This window comes from Dermochelys coriacea, chromosome 10 (genome assembly GCF_009764565.3).
Source record: "Dermochelys coriacea isolate rDerCor1 chromosome 10, rDerCor1.pri.v4, whole genome shotgun sequence".
In the NCBI taxonomy this organism is placed as follows: Eukaryota; Metazoa; Chordata; order Testudines; family Dermochelyidae; genus Dermochelys; species Dermochelys coriacea.
Window position 1 is genome coordinate 20,333,834 of NC_050077.1, and position 24,427 is coordinate 20,358,260.

Consider the following 24,427-nt stretch of genomic DNA (forward strand, 5'->3'; position numbering starts at 1 on the left):
TCCTTTTATGTTGGGAGATAAGGCAAGTAATTTCAAACGCAATTCTCTTTTTATTGTTCTGGAATGACAGCAGAAGGGGTGAGATTTAAAACAAAACAAAAAAACAGTTTATTTATAGATACAGGAAGATTAATTTTGTCATGTCATCCCAAACCTCTCTCTCATCCAAAGTCTCCACCTCATCAGCATCATCACACAGTCCTTCAGAAGGAACGTGCCAAATTAGGTTCTACTGAAACCCATAGTACCACATCCTGTGTCATCCTCCAGTGGCTAGATCACATAGAATTCCATTTATTTTTGTATAAGTCTATGTTTTGCAAGTATCTGCAGGTGTCAAGTTTATTCTGATTCCCACCCAATGCTCAAGTCTTGAAAGTCTAACAAATAAGAGTCTAAACATAAGGTCAGACTAGTGGAGTTGCACTGATGTAAGAAGAGAATTTGGCCCAAAATATTTAAAATTTTACTATTTTCAAACAGAATAAACTCATTTTTTTTAAAAAAGTGTTTGTAATCAAACTGAAGTACTGTGCAGATATTTCCCGTTCATTTCGCAGTAATTATTTACATATGTATTCAAACCTCTCCCACCTAAAAATCCAATTATGTAAAACAAAGTAATGTTAGCATAAAAAGATTCCCTGCAGTGACATGAGAAGAATTGCATCTTTTCCTTTCTATAAACAAAGGTTGGGGTTGTTTTTTTTTTGTAGTTTCACAATTCACATTTAAATATAGAGAGTTCCAAAAATAATAAATACCTACCCTTATAGAGTCTTTTTCAACCCCTGAACCTAAAGCACTGCACAACATTTCTTGAACAACTATGTATCATATGATCACACATTAAGCTGCTTTCATGTCCCTTTCAAAACTGACAACTGTCTGAGGTGTTGAAAGACTGAACTTTCACACTTAAAAAAAGTCTTTTTTCCAACAAAATCTTATGCAGTGATAATAGCACCTTCCATCTTCAAAGTGCTTTACCACGTATCTCCATTCTACTGATAGGGGAAGCTGAGGAAAAGCAGCTAAGTGATTTGTTAAAGGCCAGAGGGAGGCAATGTTATGCTGGAATTAGAACTCAGGCCCTGGTACCTCATCCTATGCTCAGTTTACTTGTTAGAAAGATAACTTAAAAACGTACCCAAATCAAAACACAATTCAACATTTAGAGTCCCACTGTAGTCAATGAGAAGAGGGGCCAGAATTTCAGCCTTACTATGTAAATCCTTATAGAGCAACCATTATTAAACAAATGCTAGTCAAGAAAAATAACTATACATTATGTATAAACTATTTCAATATGAAAATTGTAAAATACTGCAGTTTATTCTCTAGCCTTTTCTAGCAATGTATGAAATTAATCAGAACACATCTCTGTAGAAATCTGACCAAGTTTAAGAAAAAATTAGGGTCTTTCTTCTTTAATATGATTACCAAAACAAGTAAAATCTTCAGAGTTTAGAAAGTTGCTCAAAAAGTCCCTTTAAAGAGTGAAAATTGCACATAGCTTTTGATCCACTTCATTTCTGATTTTCAAAGTCAGAGGTGCCGTTGTACATATGTTACTGGAGGGGATCCTACACTACTTGCTGGGCTCAGAATATTTGAGTCATAAGAATTTGGAGGAATTCCAACCATGCCATCATTTTGAGGTGTTTCCCCTTTCAGAAAGTCGTCATCTTCATCTTCAGTTGTACACTACGCAAAGAGAAAAATGTTAGTGAAAACAGAAAGACATTATAGTACCTTAAATAGACTTTCAAGCCTTAGGTTTAAATTTCTTCACTAGGAAAAGTTATCTGAATACCACATGAGATTTACTGGAGTGTATTAGTTGACCCAGTAAAATAAACCCATTCTCATAAGGCTCCCAGTCTCTGCTTCATAACACAGCTAGTAGATTTCACACCACAGAGAAACATATCTGACTAACAGGTACATGTGTTTAGACAAGTGGAGAAAAGTCCTGGAAATTTGGGCATTTCTGGTAATCATTTGCTGAAAGTGTTTATCTAATTTTCTTGCGCGCGTGGGGGGGGGGGGGGGGAGGGGACCTGCAGAAAACCAGAAATGTGTTTTTAAATAAACTTTGAAATAATTCAAAATGTTGCAATAATACAGTCTAGCAATTAAACAAAAAGCAAGACTGAGTCAGCCAACTGCCAAAATACATATATACACAAACAATGCTATTTTATTATTCATATAGCTCTAACAATGTGCTACGTACTGTACAGTATAAAAAGATACATCCCATGCCACAAAGTTTTCAAGTTCAGTCATAAGACTCTGGCTGATCTGGCAAGTCCACAGGATTTTCTTTTTAATAAGTTCATGGCCTGTGGACCTCCCAGAGGTCATACAATTTTAAGGAGTTGAATGAAGAGAGGTGGCTGTTTGGCAGACAGATGGGAAGAGAATTCTACACATAGACTGCAAAGTGTACATAGACAGGAGTGGCAGAAACAATTAGATAATGTGGAGATAGCTGTTCTAGGAATACTTTACATAGGCAAAAGCTGGCATCATTGCCAGGGCAGAGGGGAGCTTTAATAACTGTAGTTTATTGTGAGAATAGATCCAAAACAGATCTAGAAGTGGCATCCACAGGAATCATCACAGGGACTTAATGAGAAAAAACAAAAACTAAATATCTTGTACTACACTGATCTTGAACTGTGCCAGCATCCTAACCCACCAGCCTGTACGTCAGCTCCTCCTTCAATCAGGACAGAGATTGTACCTGTTTGATGATTCACAGCAGTTGGCCGATAATACTAGCATCAGAGCACAACTATGAATACATCCATAAAATGAGAGATCAAACAGTTATCTGAGGGCCATGATGATACTCCCTCCCCCCGCCCAAGTAGATAAAGAATGCATTTTCTATGTACACAGAGCTTCCAGAATTTTGCATAGATAATCATTTAGTGCTCGTTTCCCATTTACAGTAAGCATTTTGGGACCTTTAAAAAAAAATTACTCCAAATTGGGAGTACACTTCCCTAAGTGTCAGTTGATGCAGGATTTAAGATTATTTTCTTTAACCTAAAATAAAATAAAATAAAAATAAAAATAAAATAAACCCCCAGAAACCACACACACGCGATTTCTGACAGGTAGGAGTTACCTTTTTAAAGGGTTTCTTAAGTTCTTGAAGATCTTCAGTACTCAGTTCTTCCCAAATCTGATAAATAGGATCAATGGTCTTCTTTGATCTGGTAACATAAATTGCAGCATAGTATAAATAATCTGAATAAAGTTGCACACAAGAAGTTATGAACCAGGCATTTCATTTTAATATTATACTATGTAATTCTTTACATTTCTCTAGTGCCTTGCAGAGGATATTATACACTTTACAGACTAATCCTGACAACACTTCCTGTGGTAGGTAAATTATCTCCATTTCATTGCTGGGTAAGATGATGCATAGAGAAGTTACATAGGTTTTCCTGAAGAGACTGCTAGTGGTAGGTCAGGAACAGAACTCTGCTCTTCCAATTATGTATTTTAATGCGTAGGCAGTGCTCCCTCAAACTATATAGTTTTCTTCTAGCCTGTAATCTTACCCATAGGATTTACTGGACTTCTGTCCAGCACTTTTATTCCTTTAGAGCAAGGACTCAGTGCAACTTTTTTAGGCTAGAAGAGGGCTTGTGTGGAAAAAAAAATCTACTTAAGATGGTTATCTTTTGTATGTTAAAGAACCCATCTGCACAAACATTCAAGGATCAAAGAATATAAGCATTCCCGGCTAGAGAGCTTCAAGAACAGCCCATCTAATAACGAAAGCCTCTGAAAACAAACCAGATGCCCTCTCGCACATGGCACAAATCCCAGAGATGCAAGAAACTACCACTTGGAGGGATCTCAGTACATTTTGTTATGCTAATATTATGAATTGGACTCATTAAAGAGGGAAAGATAAAAGAAAATTTGCCTAATATAACGTTTTAACAAATGCAGTATGAGAGGATGGGCCCTTTTCCCTTCCCCACACCCAAAACCTATAGTGTGCACAAACTTCAATTCTCGAGCTTCTGAGTCTCAGTCCTACAAAAACAACTTACGTAGAACTAGAGTGTTTTGACTTATAATACAACAATACATTTTACAAGGGTAGAACAGTCACCTTAAGTATGTTCTTTCAATTTATTTTATGCAAGGCAGAAATTAGTTTATTGCATTTGAAATCTATACCTTTTGAGAATGTAAGGATCAAATGGGAAAAAACTGTCAAGCGGGTTAGTGCAAGTCGGTACAGAATCACCCCCACTGCTGCTTCTGATGACTGGCAAAAATTGCCTGTTGTTCCTTTCAATAATGGTGTAACAGAACACCAACTGGTATTTCCTTAAACAAACAAAACACACAGATAAGTGTAAGCATCTCTAACTACAGGGAAAGCAAGTAAATTCAGAAGATACTAAAGTAGATTGATATATTACATAAATATCCAAATTCTAGCACAAACTTCCATTTTATGACTAGCAGCAGGAGTTAACAATACATTCAGAATAAAGGGAGCTTATAAATGAAATCTAACCAATTCTACTCTCAACAGAACTTTATTGTAAGTAGTATAACAATCTGCACTATCACAAAGCAATGACACAGCTCTACTTAACTACAGGGTTTCGTTGTATCTGTATTAGCTATAAACTGGTCCCACTCAGTATATAGGTAATATTCCAACACTGAAGGGGCCATCATATATTATGCTTTAATCTATAGTCATTATACAAACATACAAGTTTACAAAAAAATGTTAGTCTTCAAAATATTACACTATGGTTATATATCCAGATTGATATGGTTCATATAAAATTTAAACTGAAAAAAAAAAATAGTTACCTGGTAATGGCAGCAAACAAGTTAACAATGGAGGGTAAGCAAATCTTCAGAGGGTTTAGCTGACACATGACTATGCGTTCAAAATTTAAGTTCTGCAGGTACGCCAAACCTTCAAAATAAGGATGGTGTACAATAAATACTATGGATTTATACAGTGTTTTTCCATGTTCAAAGCACTGTACAGATTAAACTTAGTCTCACAACCCCCATGAAGGTAGATAATCATCCCTACTTTACAGATGGGGAAACAGAAAGAAGTGAATTTTCCCTAAGGTCACACAGCAAGTCAGTAGCAGAGTTCATATTAGAACTCTCCCAACCTTGTGCCAATTTCTCATTATTATTTTAGAGTAACAAAGGGCAAGAGATCATGTTTCTCCTGGTTCAGAGAATACTTTGAAATCATATGCAAGAATTCACTATAAAAAATTGTATACTAGATTATAAGCATAAGATGATCAACCTGCAAGTTATGTGGCTCTTACTCTCAGGGCCTGCACAATCAAAGCAGCAACACCTTTTCAGTCAATTGCCAGATGATGGTACAAATATACAGTATGTGGAAATTCTAGAGTGACTTAAAAATTATTCAGCATTAAGATTTTTCAAACAATTTTAAAAGATCACAGTTTTGGCTGCATCACGCAACATATAATGGTGGGGGACAACTGGGGATATTAACTTGTCAAGCAGCTGCATGTAAAGCAATAGAAGGAAGCTTTTGCAGAACATCTAAAGAAGATGGAGAGAAAAAAGAAATATAACAAGGATGTCCCCAGGCCAGGCTATTCTGTCATATAATGAGACTCTACAAAGAATTATAAAATAAATGTAAGAAAATTGTGGTGAATGTAAAAGTCTGTAAAGAACAAGTCACAGAGTTCTGCAAATAGAGAACACAAATAGCTTGTGTGATATAACAGGATTCCATATTTAATATGCTATTACAGATACAGTAGACGCTTAATTCATTATTAAGATTCTCCCATCTGGCAGAGTTATGCTCACTAATGGCCATGGGGCTTTACGGTCATTTTATGTTCCAATTAATCAAAAAATCAATTAAAAAATGCCCCCTAGTTCTTACATAGTACTATTCATTAGTAGACCTCCAAGTTCTGGACCAGCCCCCAGTTTAAGTTAGAACAACAGCAGGTTGCTCTAATTTACGCTCAGCTGCTCACAGTCTTACGTGGCCCTTCCATCAGCCAGGATCATCAGGGCATAGGGACACTCCAGTCAGACTTCATGTATCAGTAACTGAAGGGGTGGCATAGACCCACTACACCAGCTCTGTGCCACAAGGGGAACCCTCCACCAATTTATATTAATTTGTGCTGTATAATAACTCAAAGCACCCACTAGTGGGCCCACTGACTTTATCTACATTGGTTTTTACTAGCTAAAAAGCAAGTTATCCAGCTTTGTATTCTGATACAAATACAAAGTCTTATGCACTTTGTTTAAAATATAGTAATTTAACCTTCCCATAATTCACTTCACCAAACTGACCATTAGGAAATTAATATTTTTAGAGCTTGCATATAAATTTTGTTTTAATTTTATATTACTGACACTTTGAATGTACTCACTTTTCCTTAAGTTTCCATCCAAAAGTTGCTTGTGGCGAAAAATTAAAGCATAAAACACAGCCTGGCACGTGGAGTAAAAAGGTCCATGCAGAGTAACATCACAGTAAGCTTTTGTCCCCACATCCTGATTGTCAATGTATACGTGCAGCCAGTTAACCAACAGATCCATGCATGCTTTCACTGTACTATAATGGACAAACATGGTCTGTAAGAACACCATTTGAACTCATGTATGAAAGATATTTTAAAAATATTTAAAGGAGCTTAATGTGTACTGTACATGCAAATAAGCACAGAAATCATTTTATAAAGTAGATTTCACTGCCAGTCTTGTCCTCTGTGCCAGCAGTTATTGAACCGTCTGCAACAATACTGAGAACCCCAAGCATCAGGAAGATTGAAGTATTGGTAGGAGTGATGAGTTCATGAGAGAATCATTTGCAAAGTGTTCCACCAAATAAAAAGTTTGGAAATCTTCTTGTCTGAGCTGTGAGGCACAAACAAGAGAAACTGGTTTCTGGTTCCAGTGTCAAATTAGATTCAACATTAAGTCATTAAGCCCACGACTTTTAACAATAGCTTCAGAAATCCTGAAGACAATATCCCATACTATATAATATTTACAAAGAAAAAAAAAAAGTCTACTCATCCACCTATGGAGTATGCAAACTACAGAGACTAATCTATGCAATGAATAGGAATAATTGCACTAAATGTCTCAGAGGCTTAGTGCAATGCCTATCATTCTTGAAGATGTATGTTCAAAAATAAGTTTAGGGACTGAATGTTAGACAGGTTGAGCACCCACTATTCCAACAAAGCCAAAGACAATTATAGGTTTTCAGTACCTCTGATAAATCTGGTGTTTGATTACCTCATCCTCACCCAGCAGGCATTAGCCCACATCCCATAAACACAAAACTTTTTGGAAAACTCAGAGAGCCCCAAAAGGGAAACAATAAGGACATTTTAGCTCAAAGTTATGGCTCATTGTCAGAGTTGTGAATGGGGAACCGGCACATTACCTTTCCATACTTAAATTTAGTATATGCCATAAATCCTTTATTTTTGACCATATACAAGCATAAGATATTTAAAATGATCTAGCAACATTACTTACACAATTGGAATAAAGTTAGCTCTTGCCAAGAAGCTGCCAATGTAACTTCCAGCAGTCTGTCTGATCACCGCAGGATTATTTGGATTCTGCAATTTTTTCCAAAGATGGTCTAAGAATGCTTCTGCAAACCCCTGCAAAACAAGACAAAAAACACATTCAAACTATTAACCCTAGTGCTGATGCCATCTGTAAACAGAGACTCCAGACACCAGTGCACTCATTATTGGTGTTTAAAAAAAAAAAAAACAAACAAACCCCACTTTCTGTACCAAAAGTTTACGACAAAAAAGAATATGCAAATACTCCTACAAATGCTGAAAGGAATGTCCTTTGAGCATCTGCACATTTTTGTTTTTTTAAACACTGTGCTGGCAAAGTCTGAACTTTGTTATGTGCAGGAAATCTATCAGCAGATTCAGTAGCATATTGCATAAGAAACATATGGGGAGATAGAGTGGAACAGGGTAAATGTAACTCAAATCCTGCTCAAAATGGGAGGCTGAATATATTCACTATCTTGATGACATTTTTTGAGAAACATAAATGAAGCTGTATTGCACTGTACCTCGGGTTCAAGCTGATTCTTGTAAACAGTGAATGCATTTCCTGTGTCACTTTAAATGGGTCTGGATTCCAGTCATTTGTGATTTAAGACACAGTATTGAATATGCAACTTACAGTGGAGAATTTGTAGCGAGGGGTGGGAGGGAGAAAAAGTAAAGAGAATAGGGATAAAAATGTGCCTTTTCAATCAAATATGGATTGGCACTGGGTTATCAGTTAAATCAATCAGCTTAACAACTTTTTCAGCTAGGAGAACAAAAATAAAAACATGCAACAGATATAATAGGAGAGGTGCACTTTACAAAGTATATGCTTGTACTCACCAATTTAAAGCTACAGATGTGAAACATGAAATACTGTACATGACATGAAGCATGGGTTGGCAAAATGAGCTTGTCAAACACAGTAACCAGATCCCGATACAAGTCCTTTGTTTTGTTAACATCAAGCTTCCCTATTAAAAAAAAAAAAAAAAAAAAAAAAAAAAGGGAGGGGGAAGGGGAGTTTGTCCAGTAACAGAGGCACTTAGATTTCTCTCAAAATTACAGTGAATATTTTAAAGGAACACTGCCGGACAGATTAGACTCCAAATGTTAGGGTCTATAAACCCAGAATTAACATAAATGCTTCCCGATATTAATTTAAATTAAGGTTTTTTTAGGTTTGGATTTAAACATTCCCCAGAGCTGTTAGATATGCAAATATTGCAATACTGTGCTAGTGCAGAACAGCCAGAAAGTGAAACTAAGTCACACAGTATCTGTGTTCCAGATGAGTGAAATACAAAAAATAAATCTGATTTTTAAATATTCTTTCTTGTTTAATAATTGAGGTTTAGCGCGAGATGTATGATTAAGTATAGCTTTCCTCCTACCAATGTCCCTTTCAGATATTTGTTCTTAAAAATTTCAAAAGACAAAACACAACTACTTTTCTTTTGCATTTCAATATATGATTTAAATTCCAATTTGTACTGAACGGTTGGTTGCGAGAGAGATACTTCTGATATACAAATTATACAAAATTAGTGCTGTCTAGCGATTAAAAAAATTAACCGTGATTAGTCATGCGATTAATCTCACTATTAAACAGTAACAGAATACCATTTATTTAAATTTTGGGGATTTTTTACATTTTTAAATATAGTGATTTCAATTACAACACAGAATATAAAGTGTACAGTGCTCACTTTACATTTATTTTTGATTACAAGTATTTGCACTGTAAAAACTACAAGAGAAATAGTATTTTTCAATTCACCTAATACAAGTACTATAGTGCAATCTCTTTATCATGAAAGTTGAACTTACAAATGTAGAATTATAAATTTTATATATATATATATATAAAAAAACTACATTCAAAAATACAACAAAGTAAAATTTTAGAGCTTGCAAGTCCACTCAGTCCTACTTCTTGTTAAGACAATCGCTCAGATAAAGACGTTTGTTTACATTTTCAGGAGATAATGCTGCTGCTTCTTGTTCACGTCACCTGAAAGTGAGAAGAGGCGTTTGCATGGCACTGTTGTAGACGGCATCGCAAGATATTTACATGCCAGATGTGCTTAAGATTTGCATTATTTTTTTAACCATCATCATCAGCATGGAAGCATGTCCTCTGGAATGGTGGTCAAAGCATGAAGGGGCATACAAACGTTTAGCATATCTGGCACGTAAATACCTCGCAATGCCAGCTACAAAAGTGCCATGCAAATGCCTGTTCTCGCTTTCAGGTGACAATAAGAAGAGTGCAGCATTATCTCCTGTAAATGTAAACAAGCTTGTTTGCCTTAGTGATTGGCTGAACAAGATGTAGGACTGAGTAGACCTGTAGGCTCTGAAGTTTTACATTGTTACATAATTGCACTCAAAAACAAAACATAAAATCTACATTTGTAACTTGCACTTTCGCAACAAAGATTGCACTATGGTACTTGTATGAGGTGAATTGAAAAAAATACTATTTCTTTTGTTTATCATTTTTACAGTGCAAATATTTGTAATAAAAAATAATATACACTTTGATTTTAATTACAACACAGAATACAATATATATGAAAATGTAGAAAAACATCCAAAATATTTAATACATTTTAATTGGTATTCTATCGTTTAACAGTTCGATTAACACTGCGATTAATTTTTTTATCGCATGAGTTAACTGCGATTAATAGACAGCCCTAAAAATAATCTATAATTCTAATTATCAAAGTAATCATCAAGTAGAAGCAAGGGGGCACTGAGGGTATTACAGAAATTTTACAGTACCAAGACACTACGAAGCGAAGTCTAAGGTAAGAGAGGAAAAATAAATACATAGGGCCAACTGAGTATAAACAAAAAAGATCAAACAGGAAAAAGAGGAAGAAGGGGCTCAAATCAACAGATGAAGGGCCAGATTCTCTTCACTGTTCTGGCCCTTTGTGCCAGTCTGGCAGCACAAAATGGCTGAAAAGCCAACGGCTCTCCCCATCTGAGGAATCCCCCAGATTCCTCAGACAACACAGCTGGCTCCTATACCTCATCTTGTGTGGCTCCTGACATAGGGGACATGTCAGATTGGGAACAGGGTGGTGAGTTACTCAGAACACTATTGCTACTGCACTCCAGCTATTCTCAACAAGGGTAGAGAGAGTTGCCATACTTTAGAGTACAACTAATGAGGCTGCTCAAAAGGGCGGATATAAAACAGGTCACAGCATCAGGAAGCCAAAACTGGCTTCTTTGCCTCATCGTCCAACTGTGGCTATGCCCAGCAGATATTTGTTACAGCTTGAAGAAAAATGAAGCCTATATCATGTTGCTGGGAGAAGAATTTTACAGCTGAAAAACCAGATTCTAGAGGACCAATCCTGCACTAGCGGAACTCTTATTGTTATATTTAATTACTAACAAAACAACAGGCTCAGGTAAATTATTACCATCTACTTGGCAGATATCTTTAACATAAGAAAACAGAATGTTCATCAAAATATCCAAGCGTTCTGCTAGTGGATGGGCCATCATGTCACTCGTACTGAAGGCATCTTTGTTTTCTTTTGTTTCTTCATCTTCCTCCTGTCAGATAAAGTAGCAGTTAAAAAGCTCTCATATGTACTATACAACAAAGACAGTCACTATAAATAAACCAAAACATACTTTCTCCGTTCAAAGTCATACGTTCAGCATTACCAACATAATTTCAAATAATCACCATCAACTATGTAATTAATTCTTGTTCAGCTTAGTTAGAAGCACTACCAGCAAATATATACAAATATTCCTTTGTTGTACTGATGATGGGCTTAAGTCAATTACTTAGTACTCTGTAATAGGCTTTAGATGTAGTTGCACATATTTTTTGCGTAAGCCCCATTCCTCTTTAAACACGAATCAATCTCCGACACAGAGAGAATAGGTTAATAATTGTCAACTCTTCGGGAATATTTACTCTTTATGGTAAATTGCCAATGGTGCAACCAGGTAGACTGGACATAGGTTTTTAATGGTAGTTACACCCACATGAATTATCAATGGAATGTCAGCCCACAGTTTTAACTTTAACTGTAAAACTTCTTAGGGTTTGCTTTCAAATGTTCAGTGTTGTTTTAACACAAAACAATGGCAATTCAGTAGTTAAAACTTTTCCTTCCAATGCCACAGCATATTGTTAGGGCACTGTACTGCTGGAGGTACCAACTTTCAGTAAGTCTAAGACAAAGTTGAGGCCCTGAGTTTCTTAATGTTCTCATGCAGGGGTCCTAACTAGAGCTGGGTAGAAATTGGTAATTCCATTTTGCAGAGGATTTTGAAATTTGTTTTTGTTCCAATTCAGAATGAAAAGCAACATTTTCAAAATTTTCCATCAAAGAGCCACAGGAAGTCCTGGCAGGCAACCAGTTGGGGAGCCTGGAATCGCCGACTCTAGGACAGTCTGCTTGGCAGACTGCTCCATAGTCAGGGACCCTGGAAACCCCAGTACCAGGACAGTTGGTCTAGAAGGCTGTCGTGAAGCTAGGGCCCTGGATGCCTTGGGAGTTCAGGCTGCCAGGGCTTCCAGGCTCACAACTCTTTCAGTCACCAGGCGGGCCGCCAATGAGTCAGGAGCTTGGGCTGCTGAAGAGCGAGGCAAGCAAGCTGGCTGGTTTTCAGTGGAATTTTGTCAAAAATCAACATGGTCCTGTAGGTTTCAATTTCGGTGAAATTGAAAATTCTGACAAAAAATGTCATATAATGGTTTCCAATCATCTTTTGAGTAATGACTCAAATTCCACTTGAGTCATTACTTTCTACTTACTAAAATATTACAAAGGCTAAAATCCCCAACTTGACTGAAGATTTGGATGTTTCTTGGCGGCTCACTTACAACCTAGTTATAACAAAACAAGTTTGTACCACATTGCCACTTTACAATCAAAAATTAATATGACTCTTAACTGTTATTTAATTTTTTAAATATAAACATTCATTTTTAGAGTGTTTAGACAGCCAACCATGTCAAAGAGTCCTTCCTCTGTGGTTTTTTCCTTGATATCAGAATTATTAGCAGTTTCTTCAGCATCCTCAATATCTTGTCGTGGGGCACTTACCTGTAGTTAGAGGTAAGGAAAAAGAAAAAATCCGATTTTTTTTTTTTTTTAAAGAAACCTTGGGTGCAGGAAAATGTAACCACATTATATTCTTTAAGTCAGATAGAGGACACTATTAACAGAGTTTGGGGGCTAAATATATGTTTAAAAAAAAACTATATAAACAAGCACACACAATATAAACTGCTTAAAACTTCACTCAGATACTTCCAGGAACTACATTTTCCTAATTTTTTTTAAGGGTTGGGGCAGCAAAAGGACACAGGGCATGATTTGGTAGCTATATGCATGAATCTGACTTTCACTAACTTAAATTCCATGGTTGCAAGAGAGGCCATAATAGGTTAAGTATCAGGTCATGTGGCCTACAATTATTACTGACACTGCACTGATGTGAAAGTTCTAGGGTCTGTTTCTTAATGATCTCCAAATCCCTAACCAAGCAGACACACCCTTCACAGGGTGTGCTCACTAACAACCTGACAGTGATTTATGTTGATTTGCTCCAAAATGGAGACCCATGAAGTCCTAATCACTCAAAATGTTTTGATGAGTGAAAACCTATAGTAAAGCAACAAGGACAGATGTTCAACACATAAAGAGCAGAATATTATAAGGATGCATCTTTGGGCCCAGATTCGAATCTCCAGTACGTGGATGCAACACACCACATAATTCAAAAATCCTCTGATGATATGTGCCACTCACTCAATCCTGTAATCCAAATCTGGTATATCATATATGCTGCCAAATCTAAGAACAATTGTACCGTTTTAGGGTGGAGCTTGAGCTCTTCAATTTTAAATTTACTCCCTTTCGTAGCTTAAGACCGTGAACCCTATCTGAGTGTAATTTCTGTTGAGGTTTAATGTTAAAAACTATCATGTCATTGCTGGCATTTAAGAGACGTCAAGTTTCTTAAAAGATAGTTTGTTCCATACTTACATCTATCTTTAATAGCTTTTCAACAATAAGTTCCAGAATTTCAAGCCTCAGTGTTGGAAGATACACAGTAATTCGCAACAAATTATGAACATAACATTCCTGCAATACAATATTAACATGAATATAGATTTTTCCCTTGAATTCTAAGTGAGAATCATTTATTTCAAGGATTTTAGAAACTAGGAGAAGCAGAAGTAGAGCTACAAAAGTGCTGAACCACAAATTATCTCTTATCTAAAGATTTGAAACTGATGTGAATGTTGAACAGCTTACAGTTCTGTCCTAACTTCTAAAGAGTTGCTAAAAACAATATATAATCCAAACAATGTGCTTAAACAAGAGGAAGAGAGCATCAGTAACTTTTGTCAATCTTTTTCATAACTATTTTTTCAAGTGCATCTAGACAGTACCCGTGCAAAAGTGAAATCTGCTTAAAGTGAACTGATATAGTGAAATTGTTTCACTGCAAGTCCCACATTATTTAGTCCATTATAACAAACAATTGACAATTCAGAAACAGCAAACTATGAGAGTGAAGTGTTGTGAAACAGGTGACTTCACCAGTGTCCTACTGTTTTTAACTCCCATTTGGTTAAGAGTGAAACTGTGTATGTATACAAATATATTTTTCACACACAAAACTACAGTAAAAGAACGTTTTTAAGGTTGCAAAGTCAAGCACTCCAAAGTTAGGAAACACCAGAACCCTAATTTGGCCCCCTTGTGCATATGCATTGTGATTCAGCCTTTAATTACATTACCACATACATTTTTTCCTTAGAACTCCAGCCTCATTCAGTGAGCACAATGCTCATTTAATTAGCAGTTACTGAATATTTAGTTCTCCCCTCACTGTTTGTTGTGTAAACCCCATGAGTTGTTTATTGGCCAATATTCAAACCCTGCTCTGAAGACAGAATTATTAATTTCCTCATGGGTTGTTCTATGGTGCTAGTCACTATAGTATCTGTGGCTTCACACATATTAATAGAATATAGACTCATAGAATATCAGGGTTAGAAGGGACCTCAGGAGGTCATCTAGTCCAAACCCCTGCTCAAAGCAGGGCCAATCCCCAACTAAATCATCCCAGCCAGGGATTTGTCAAGCCTGACCTTAAAAACCTCTAAGGAAGGAGGTTTCACCACCTCCCTAGGTAATAGTGTAATAGAATGTATTTTCACAACACCTTTGTGAGATAAGGGGCTATTATCAACATTTTACAAATGGGGAATTGATTTACAGAGAGATTAAGATCAAAAGTTTCCATTAATTTTGGGTACCTAACATGAGAGGCCTAGGAGCTGATACTTCAGAGTTTATATAGCACTTTATATGATCAAAGCATAGCTCCTAATGACTTCAGCTGCTTCTGCAACTCAAACCCAAGGGAATCATGTTGGGCACCCAGAAAATGAGGAATGCACAATTAATGACTATCTGTGAAAAGTTTGGTTTAACTGACTTGCCAAGCATCATATAGGAACTCTGTGACAGAGGGACAGAATCCAATTATCCAGGGTAGCACTGAACTGCCTTAATCATGAGACTGTTCTCTTTCTTCTTGGAATCCCCTGCCTCATTCACTACAAACCTTCCAACTTCTGAAAAAAAAAAAAAAAAAAAAAAAAATGAAGCAGTTCTACAGACAGTCTCCTTCACTACACAACCCTGATTCATCCGCAGAAATGCCTATCCTGTGCAATGACTGAGGCAAGGGTCCCGAGGAAAAAATAGCATGTGATCATGTAATTAAAGACTATATAATAAAGCATACGCACATAGGACCGAAATTAAGTTTGCACAAGCAACCTTAATGGCATTTCCTAACTTTTGAGTGCTTGACTTTGCAATCTTGATTATGTTCTTTTAACATAGTTCTTGTGTGTAACTTCAGGTTTTTAAAAAAAAGTGAATTAAAAAAACAAATTCCATCATGTGGCATCATACTGATACCACACGGGTCATCAGCAGCACTGGGACCTTTAGGTCCATCACACCTCTGCCACTTGAGCTAACAGTAACGAGAACAGTTGGTAGATCATCATCATCATCTATGTGGACCAACAGCAGACGGGGCTGGGACACTTTGCCAGGGTTTCACAGGTATTTGCTGACACCAGAGGAATGGTGAGACTCAGTAAACTTGGGTTCCATTCCAGGCTCTGGGGGGGATGTGGAACATTCTCTAGGAGGCAGACTTTTCTGCTCATTTCCCTCCCTTCACAAAGCACAACACCTGCTGCCCCATTCTCTGCTTCCTGTCCTTGTCCCTATCCTGTCTTTTCTCCATCCCTGACTCCTCATCCCAGTCCCACTCTCTTTGCCTACCCAGTCCTAGTCACACCCTGCCAGTCTCCCCTCCCCCATCCAGTCCCAGTTCCCCTGCTCCCAGCTGCTCATCTGATGTCTCTCCCCTAAGCCTTGGCCTCCAGTCACAACAACTTTCTCTCCCCACCCACATTCCCCATCCCCACTGATTCTCAGTCTCACTCTCTCTCCACAGGCTCCTTGTCCAATCGCAGTGTCCTCCCTGTCCCCCGCCTCAGTTCCCTCCACACCAGCTCCTCATCTGACCTCAGAATCTCCCCCACCAGTATATTGGCTCTCAGTCCTCATCTATCCTTGTTTCCCTCACCAAGTCCCAGTCTCCTTGCCCAGCCAAACCCAACCTCCCGATCCCAGTTTCCCTCTCCCAACCTGCCAGCCTGCCAGCCCCAGCTCCCCCTTCCCACCTGACTCCTTGTCCTAATCTATTCCACCCACAACCCCTAAGGTTCTGCTCATGTCCACTCTGCATTTGAATCCTCTTCCACACTGCCTGGACCTACTGAAAGCACAAGAGAGACAGGCTCCCTGCTCAGTTCAGGGGCCTGGACCCAGTATGGACCACAGCAGCCCAGACTTGGAATTGTGGGAAAAGTACTGCTCAGCCCCAGTCTGGCTCACAGAATCTTTGGGGGGTTTAGCTGCTAAAACCTAAGAAGTCCCTTCTGAACATGTACAAACCACTCATTTTTCAAAGGTTTATAACTTGGATAAATTTGGGGAAATTTTTACAGGGATGGCAAAAAGCAGAACCCTGACAAAAAGCTCTCCCACCCCACCACCTCCTCCCCCCACCAACTCATAGTCAAGACCTTGCTCCAAAGAAAGGGGGTGACAGAGGTTTTCAAAGAACCAGGAGTTTTTAACATGGGCAAAAAAAAAAAAAAAAAAAAAAAAATTCCCCGCCTCATTCTCAGAAATAGCTTAACTGTTTTGGCTGAAATTCCCTCCCCACCCCCCAAAAATAGCCTGAGGCAGGCACCCAGAAAGAAAATTTCAGTTCAAATGATTCAAGTTTTCCAAAGTTAAAAGCAACTGAAAACAAGGTCTTATAATGGGAAGTATTGGGAAACCTTAATAACTGACTGTACTACTGGATCCTCCTCTCAGTGGGTGTGTATCAACGAAGCAACTACAGAAAAAGGATAGTTTTTGTTGAAATTACTCAACAATATTAAAACTTACATTATTCAATATGGTGAGCACTAAAGCACCTGTATTAGGCTATGCAATATATCAAATGCCAAACTATGGTATTTTCTACTACTTATATATTTTAAAAAGATCGATAGTCTGCCTGCTCTTACCAGAGTTCTTTCTGATTTATTAATGAAAGGAAAGTTTTCCACAAGTATTGGCATGAGAAATTGTGGTGTTCTGTAAAAAAGAAAATACAGGATGCTTTACCCAAAACAGAAGAAACAGAGAGTGCATGTACTGAATCTTTCTACAAGTGAAGTTTGGAACAGGCATTTTTCAAGAGAGTTTTATTTTCACAGATGTAGGATAACAAATTATACAAAATGTTTCTATAGGGCACTAATGTATTATATTTTTTATAGAATTAAAAGTTCCCCCACCATCATCTTAGGAGGGGCAAAAATGGAAGGGGGAAAAAAAAAAAAAGTTAGAAAGCACACTTCCATTACTTGATTCCACAGAAGCTACTGAGCTGGGGCGGGGGGGGGGGGGCGGGGTGAGGAGCTGCTGGTAGGTGCAGAGCACCCAACAATTTTTCCTTGTGGGTGCTCCAGCCCTGGAGCACTCACAGAGTCGGCACCTATGCCTCTGATATGTTTAGGCAGCAGAGAGATTCCTCTGCCTGAAGCACCAAGCAGTCTGGGGGCTATGATATTTCACTGATTCAGGCTTTTCTATTGTTCTGATTTGCATCAAAATCAATTAAGTTGTGGTCATTGATGCCTAGAATAGTCCCTGAAACTCTTGAATTGATCAGATGCAGCATTCTAATATTACTATGTTACAGACAAGCAAATACCATAAAGTTGCAAGTTAAACCTCAATCAATTAGTTTACATTCACCAATTGGTGAAACAAAGCTATGTATTAGCAAAAAGGACATGCAAAACTGTGGAATGATATACTTACGAAGGAACATATTTTGCTATAGTTTGCAGTGCTCTATGACATGTGTTAAAAGTTCCAGAAAGATCTATCAAAACAAAAAATGAGTGTTATAACGAATTATTTCCCTTATCAAGTTACATGCAAGGGGCTACTCTAGCAGCCAGCATAAATACATTCTGTAGCCACTCATGCTTTATAGTTCACCAGGGAAACTACATTTACCAAAGTTGGCTTTTGGAGTCTCCTTACTTCCAAAGTTACTGTCTACATGTACAATACAGTGAATATTGAACCATGATCAACCCTAAATAACCACTACTTCAGCAAAATATTATTACAACCCCATACATCACTGATCTCCCTAGAGATCAGAGTCTGACTACATACTAAGAAAGGCACACATTTCACCCACAATGTTGCACATTTCCACTTCTTTTTTTTAAACTCACTATGGGTTGAAACTAATTAAAGTATATAGAAAGATAATCATTTACTGCTATAGGAATTATACAGACCTTAAAGGATCAGATTACACTACTTTATTTTTTTTTTATTTTATTTTATTTTTTTTAAAAGATGTGCAATATTGGGAGGAAAAAGCGCACAGAAGGCTCACCTCACTTCTATAAGGAAATTAGAGCTGTAGCTACACAGCCACCAGCACAATTTATGCAGGAGAGCCATTCTAGACAGAGTCAACTATTGTTCATAAGTGAGTGTGAGAAGGAAAGGAAATCCATATCTTACAAACATTTATGTTTGCTGCAGAAATTCAAAATCAGTTAAAAGCAAGAACCTAGCAAAGGTTTTTAAGTGCCCCTCAATCCTGACTTGGTTATATTTTGTTTACCTAAACTAAAGGAAAACAAAAAATACCCAAGTTAAACTTGTTTTTATAACAATCATGGCTCTAAGCCTTTGAAATAGAAATGTATTTCCTATGCACTCATCCCAATACTACAACTACTGTATTAGTGGCAATGGATTAGAAGGGCGAGATTATCTTGCAGTTGATTTCAGTGAAAGTTGAGTGCAGTCAAGTGCAGGAGGTGCTATACTTTATACTTTTTCTAAGGGATGTCTCATTTTCCTACATAGGTTTTCAATAGTACACATCACCATTAAAGTTGCAGTGAAAAAAGTCTGCAAAAAGACACGATATACAAACATTTTTGCTAAAATAATTAATAGAGCATACTTAAACCATGCTGCATTAGTACTCACTTTCCTCGTCATCATCAGAATCTGAAATATCCACATCATCCTCCCTTATGGTTACTCGAGCTGATAGGAAAGAGGATAATTATTACATAATCATATAAAACTTAAAGATGACAGTCTCAATGGCACAGATCAAAGTAACATTAGAAGAAAGATCTCATCTGAACTACAGCCCCAAAATTATCTACATTATACTAAAAACATAAGATGATCACAGGGTTTTTTTCCATTCTGGGAGCTGGGAAGATTTTATAGTACTAGCTTCATTTTAGTTGTGTTTTTTCATGAAAATTAGTATAATTTGTACGCAAATTATTTTAAGAAGAAGAGTTTCTATTATCGATTTAAAACAAGTTTTCTAAAAATTCAGGTAAATTAAAGGTTTTACAGTTAAAATAATTCTCTATGTATTTCAGTTGTCCAAATATATTCACAATATACAACACACAAATGATAATTACAGTAAAGCATTCTAATTTTGCATACATGCTAACCTAATATTTGGATAATGAATAAAAGATGACAAAAGAAACTTACGTGGTATAAAATGTGAAGCAATCATACGGAGACATGATCTAAGGTACACAGTCTGTGCTGACACTAGATTACCAAGAAAGCCCAAATATTCTTCCACCACATCTTGACTTCTGCTCAACCATGGCAGCTTCTGTATTATTGCAAATAGCATGCTCTTAGAAACAATAATGTGAAATACAAAGACATTTTGAGAATTCAACTCCTGATCTCCAAATGTAATATCTGGATACTATACTTACCAACAAAATGCTGACTAGCTGCTCAAAGTCTTTGGTCAAGTAGGCAACAGAAGCCCGAAATTCCTGCAGCCAATTAATGATCTGGGCATCCTTAAAATAAATCAGACAATACCGATAAAACAAATTAAATAATATGATCTTACAAGCCAATTTCAAATTCTTTAAAACTCAAATCAAACATGACAATTATAAACAGAGTGGCTATTTCCTCTTCTACATGTCATGAATTTCTAGAACTCCCATTAGTGTGAGTTAGACAAGATCACTGGGAGAACAGATATTTTAGCTTGAATCTACTTCTGTTTCAAGAATGAATATAGTGGCACAGTAAATGAACACACTACTCTCACATCTAAAGATGTGGGTTTAAATTTGAACCTCAGAAAGCAAGTTTAATGGTTTTACGCAAACTTGCATTTGTCCATATCGTTAAACCACCATACAATGTAAAAATAGAACCCAAAAGACTGGGTGCCTGCTTTACCTCTCAGAATCCATTTGAGGGGATGCTACTGTGCATGCAGATCTTACCACTCCTGCAGGCCAGGAATCATCTGCTTCCCTATACACACTCTTCTCTTGTACCTGTACAATGCTTTCTGCAGTGCTGAAGAGGGCAAGTGTGTGAGGGGAGATTATGGGCACCCCAAGTGAAGCATATTGTCTCCCCATCAACCCTGAGGGAGTCTGCCTAGGAGTCAATATAACCTCCAATGGACCTGGGGAGAGCAGCTTTGGACTCTGGAGATAGTACAGAAGCACAAGGTTTTTGCATGCATAGCCCTGTACCTCTGACAGAGCTTAGAGGACACACAGATTCTCAGAGGGGAAAAAACCACTTATTTCTTCCACAGATGGTTAATGCAAACAACACCCTCTCCCATCACCTCTCCCCCCTCCGAACTATAGGATCAATTTAGAGGAAATTCCACACCAAGATCCTTAGTCTTCATTCCCCAGTCTCAGTTAGGTGTTTTGGGTTTTTTTGTTTGTTATTTTTTGGTTTGTTTTTTTTTTGGCGGGGGGGGGGGGGGGTTGCAGGATGGAGCAATTGGGCCTTGGATGCTGTAAATTAGGATTTGAAAGCAGTAGCAAAACTGAGAGGAAATTTTCATGTCAGTGCCCCCTCATCATCAAGTTTACCCCACAGAAATGGATTACACATATAAATGTATTGTTATTTTTGAGAAGGGAAAACACAGCAACCCAATAATACAGCATTAGGTACACTGTAACATTCATATTGCTTTGAAATATATTTTTAAAAATACTTGTCATCAAAAGATAAGTATAAAGCAAATACAGTCAGGGTAGATAAAAAAGCACTACCCTAAACTGACCCAAGTTTAATCTTATTAAGTTTATGAATTGTTATTAAGCAAATACAATTTGCCCCTCAATTACATTCAGTCTCAGAGGAAAAGTGATGATCTCAACTCAAAATGATCTCACTGACAATTTTTTACCTTTATTTCTGTATCTAACAGCTGGTGCTTTAACAACTCAAAGTCTGTAGTTTCACCCTGGGAAAATAAACACAAACTGTTTTCTGCCATATAGTACACTTAAACAATCTGAAATACAAGCTTATTCTCTACACTTAATAATGATAGCTATGAAGACAATTGATAAACACTAAAAATCCAGTGAAATGCAGCAGTAGTATTCATAGAGTGGTTATCAATTTTAGCTAATACTGTTTTGTGAGAAATAACTTGTTTCTGAAAAAACATGCTTGTAAAGTTACTATTTTATAAAATGTGATCCCTTTGCACCCTCAGATTAGGTTGCCTCAGGGGGGTCAAATTCTCTTCTTACTTATATTAGGGAATCACACACTTTGTAGCTTGCATAGGCCAAGTTTACAGCACATACCAGGGGTTCCTCGTATTCATCCTTTACATCTCCCAAGGTCCTTATGTTGCAACCTCTCATTCCCCTATTAGGGACTCCCTGCAACTTCCCATACCCCGTTCCTCATGCCTGGGAGTCTATGCCCCTCCCCATATTCTTTTCCATCATATGCCTCAATCTCCCCTGCCAAGGGTTCTGTGCACCCCCATTCTAAGTTCCCTCTAAGATGCGTGGCCACGCAGCAGGCTAAAAAGGGCTGCGCAGGCAGGGAGAGGCCTCCTCCCCTGGCCCAACCCAGCCAGAGTCCTCACCCCCCACCCCTCTGCCCTAGTCCGGAGCCCCCTTCCGTACCCCAATCCCCTCATCCCCAGACCCACCCCAGACCCTGCAACCCCAGCGAGAGCCCACACACCCCACCCCTCTGCCCCAGCCCTGAACCCCTTCCCACACACCGAACCCCTCAGCCCCACCTCCACCACACATCACCTCCATATTAGTGCACATAACAAAATTCATTCCGCACATGGACATAAAAAGTTAGAGGGAACACTGTCCCCATTCTTCCCCATACCAACAGCTATGTGTACCCCCATCCACACTTTACTCTTTATGCCCGGGGATCTTGTGTGTAGCCCCTTCTCCCCATACCAGTTTTCCCCAATTTCCTCCCCCCCCCCCAGGGTTTCTGTGCCCAATTCCCAATCTCCCCTGACACTAGGGTCCCCAGTTTGCCCCCATGCCAGGGCCTCTGTCTTCCATTCCCATCTTCCCCCCCCCACCCTCTGTCCATGCTACAGGCTCTGTCTTCCATTCCCATTCCCATTCCCACCCCCACCCCATGCTAGGGGCTCTGTGTACTTCCAGGATCCCCCCAATCCTCTCCCACAAAGAATTCTATGTGCTGCATTCCCCACCTACCAGGAACCCCCATTCTCCCCCCATTGCCAGGGGCTGTGTACAAGCCTCCATTCCACACTCTACCACTATTATTCTTTTGTTTGGAAGATAAATCATGCTATGCTGGAAAGCGTTAATGGGTACCATCAACCAGCTGTTTGAAAATGCAGTGGTGCTTGAAGCTGTAGCTGTGTTAATCAGATAGCAGGAGTTCCATATAGCCCCTATTTTCTCCCCCCTTCAGTTTTCTGATTTCCCCCCAAATCAACAGGGTTCTAGCCACTGAGCCTTAGAACAGTCCCTGAAATTTTGGAATTTACTGGATGTGACATTCATAAGTTATTACGTTACAGCCAGATGATACTGAGTTGAAAGTCAGGCCTTCACAAGTTTGCCCAAATACCAAAAAAAGAGAGGCGAGTTGGAAGGACCCTCCTGAAGTCAAGAGGCATATATTGGTGCAACAGAGAACTTGACTCTGCATGCTTAAAATTGATACAATGGCATAAACACCCGAATACACTGAAAATACTGCTTCTCTGCAGAGAGTTTCTGAAGGAAAACAAGGGTATAGTCACCTTTTGGTATTTCAGCAAGACATCGGTCAACGTCCCACCAAACCTGACAGTCTTCCTTGGCGGGGAACTGATGAATTCATCTCCTCCCAACATGTTAGCGCCTACACAGTAACACAAAGATTAAAACAGCATGAACACACGCCTATTAGCCAGCTGGGGCTCGACATTTCATTTACCTCCCCCCTGCCAGAAAGTTACGCTTTAAAGTCAGATGCGGCCCATCATCTTCACACCAGCCGGGCCAGGAAAAACAGCCAAAGGCGTCAGGGAGATCAGAACACCTCGCACGCGCTCCTAACGCGGGACGCCGTCAAAATGCCCCGCTGTTCTTCAGCCAGATCCCAACTCGTGGGGCAGGGAAGGGAACAGGGGAAGAAACGCCTCCTTCCAGCCCCCTCCCCAGCTCCTCACCCTCCAGCGGCCGGCCCGCCCCCGAGTCTGGGCAGGGGCCCGTGAGACTCTGCAGCGCTCCCCGCCAGCGGGGGGGGGGGGGGTGTCACAATTAGCCGTTGAGTTGGTACCGCGCGCCTCCCTCTCCTCGCGCCGCCAGCCCCGCCGCCTCCATGATGCTGCCTTGGGACAGGAAAGGACTGAGCGACCTCCCCGGAAGTGAAAACGACGCCTCCCCACCCATAGAGGGGTTCGCACGGCGGCAAGAACGGAGCGCGGAGTGACAGCTGCTCTAGCCCTGCTCTCGCTACTCCTGGAGGACTGGCGCGAGGAGAGCAGAGGGTGGCCGCCCCGCCCCCGCCCGAAGGCGCAGAGGTGCTTTACGGTGGCACGGTTCAAGTCCCGGCTCGGGCCGAGCTTAGCTTGGAGGGGCTTGAGCCTCTGGCCCGGGGCGGGTATGAATTGTGAAAGTGCTTCCACAGATTTCAGAGTAGCAGCCGTGTTAGTCTGTATCCGCAAAAAGAAAAGGAGGACTTGTGGCACCTTAGAGACTAACAAATTTATTAGAGCATAAGGTTTCGCATCCGATGAAGTGAGCTGTAGCTCACGAAAGCTTAGGCTCAAATAAATTTGTT

The 24,427-nt window shown here is 39.0% G+C and overlaps 1 protein-coding gene across 3 annotated transcripts; it reads right to left on the bottom strand.

The window, feature by feature from the left end:
* Nucleotides 1-30: 30 nt before the first annotated feature.
* On the bottom strand, nt 31-24,161 carry RRN3 (RRN3 homolog, RNA polymerase I transcription factor). 3 transcript variants are annotated; one of them, XM_038419991.1, is made up of 18 exons: nt 23,814-24,161; nt 23,403-23,503; nt 21,540-21,596; nt 20,074-20,163; nt 19,835-19,964; nt 19,301-19,360; nt 18,098-18,161; nt 17,296-17,365; nt 13,661-13,759; nt 12,620-12,715; nt 11,069-11,204; nt 8,469-8,599; nt 7,582-7,712; nt 6,462-6,646; nt 4,870-4,978; nt 4,216-4,368; nt 3,143-3,230; nt 31-1,707 (listed from the first exon to the last, which is right to left on the bottom strand). In XM_038419991.1, exons 2-18 carry the CDS (start codon nt 23,493-23,495, stop codon nt 1,549-1,551), a joined length of 1,851 nt encoding a protein of 616 aa, XP_038275919.1. In that variant the 5' UTR covers nt 23,496-23,503; nt 23,814-24,161; the 3' UTR covers nt 31-1,548. The 3 variants fall into 3 exon arrangements, with proteins under 3 accessions (XP_038275919.1, XP_043350064.1, XP_043350065.1); XM_043494129.1 differs by having other exon boundaries at nt 23,579-24,001; XM_043494130.1 differs by lacking the exon at nt 4,216-4,368 and having other exon boundaries at nt 23,814-24,002.
* Between the last annotated feature and the right edge of the window lie 266 nt (nt 24,162-24,427).

Bases quoted from the DNA above. Each gene is read 5' to 3' on its own strand.
- RRN3 (XM_038419991.1), bottom strand. From the start codon at position 23,495: ATGTTGGGAGGAGATGAATTCATCAGTTCCCCGCCAAGGAAGACTGTC. The intron at 18,162-19,300 runs GTGAGTACTAAT...TTGTTTTGATAG, and splicing joins TTCTGATGATGACGAGGAAA to ATCTTTCTGGAACTTTTAAC. The intron at 4,979-6,461 runs GTGAGTACATTC...CTTATTTTGAAG, and splicing joins GGATGGAAACTTAAGGAAAA to GTTTGGCGTACCTGCAGAAC.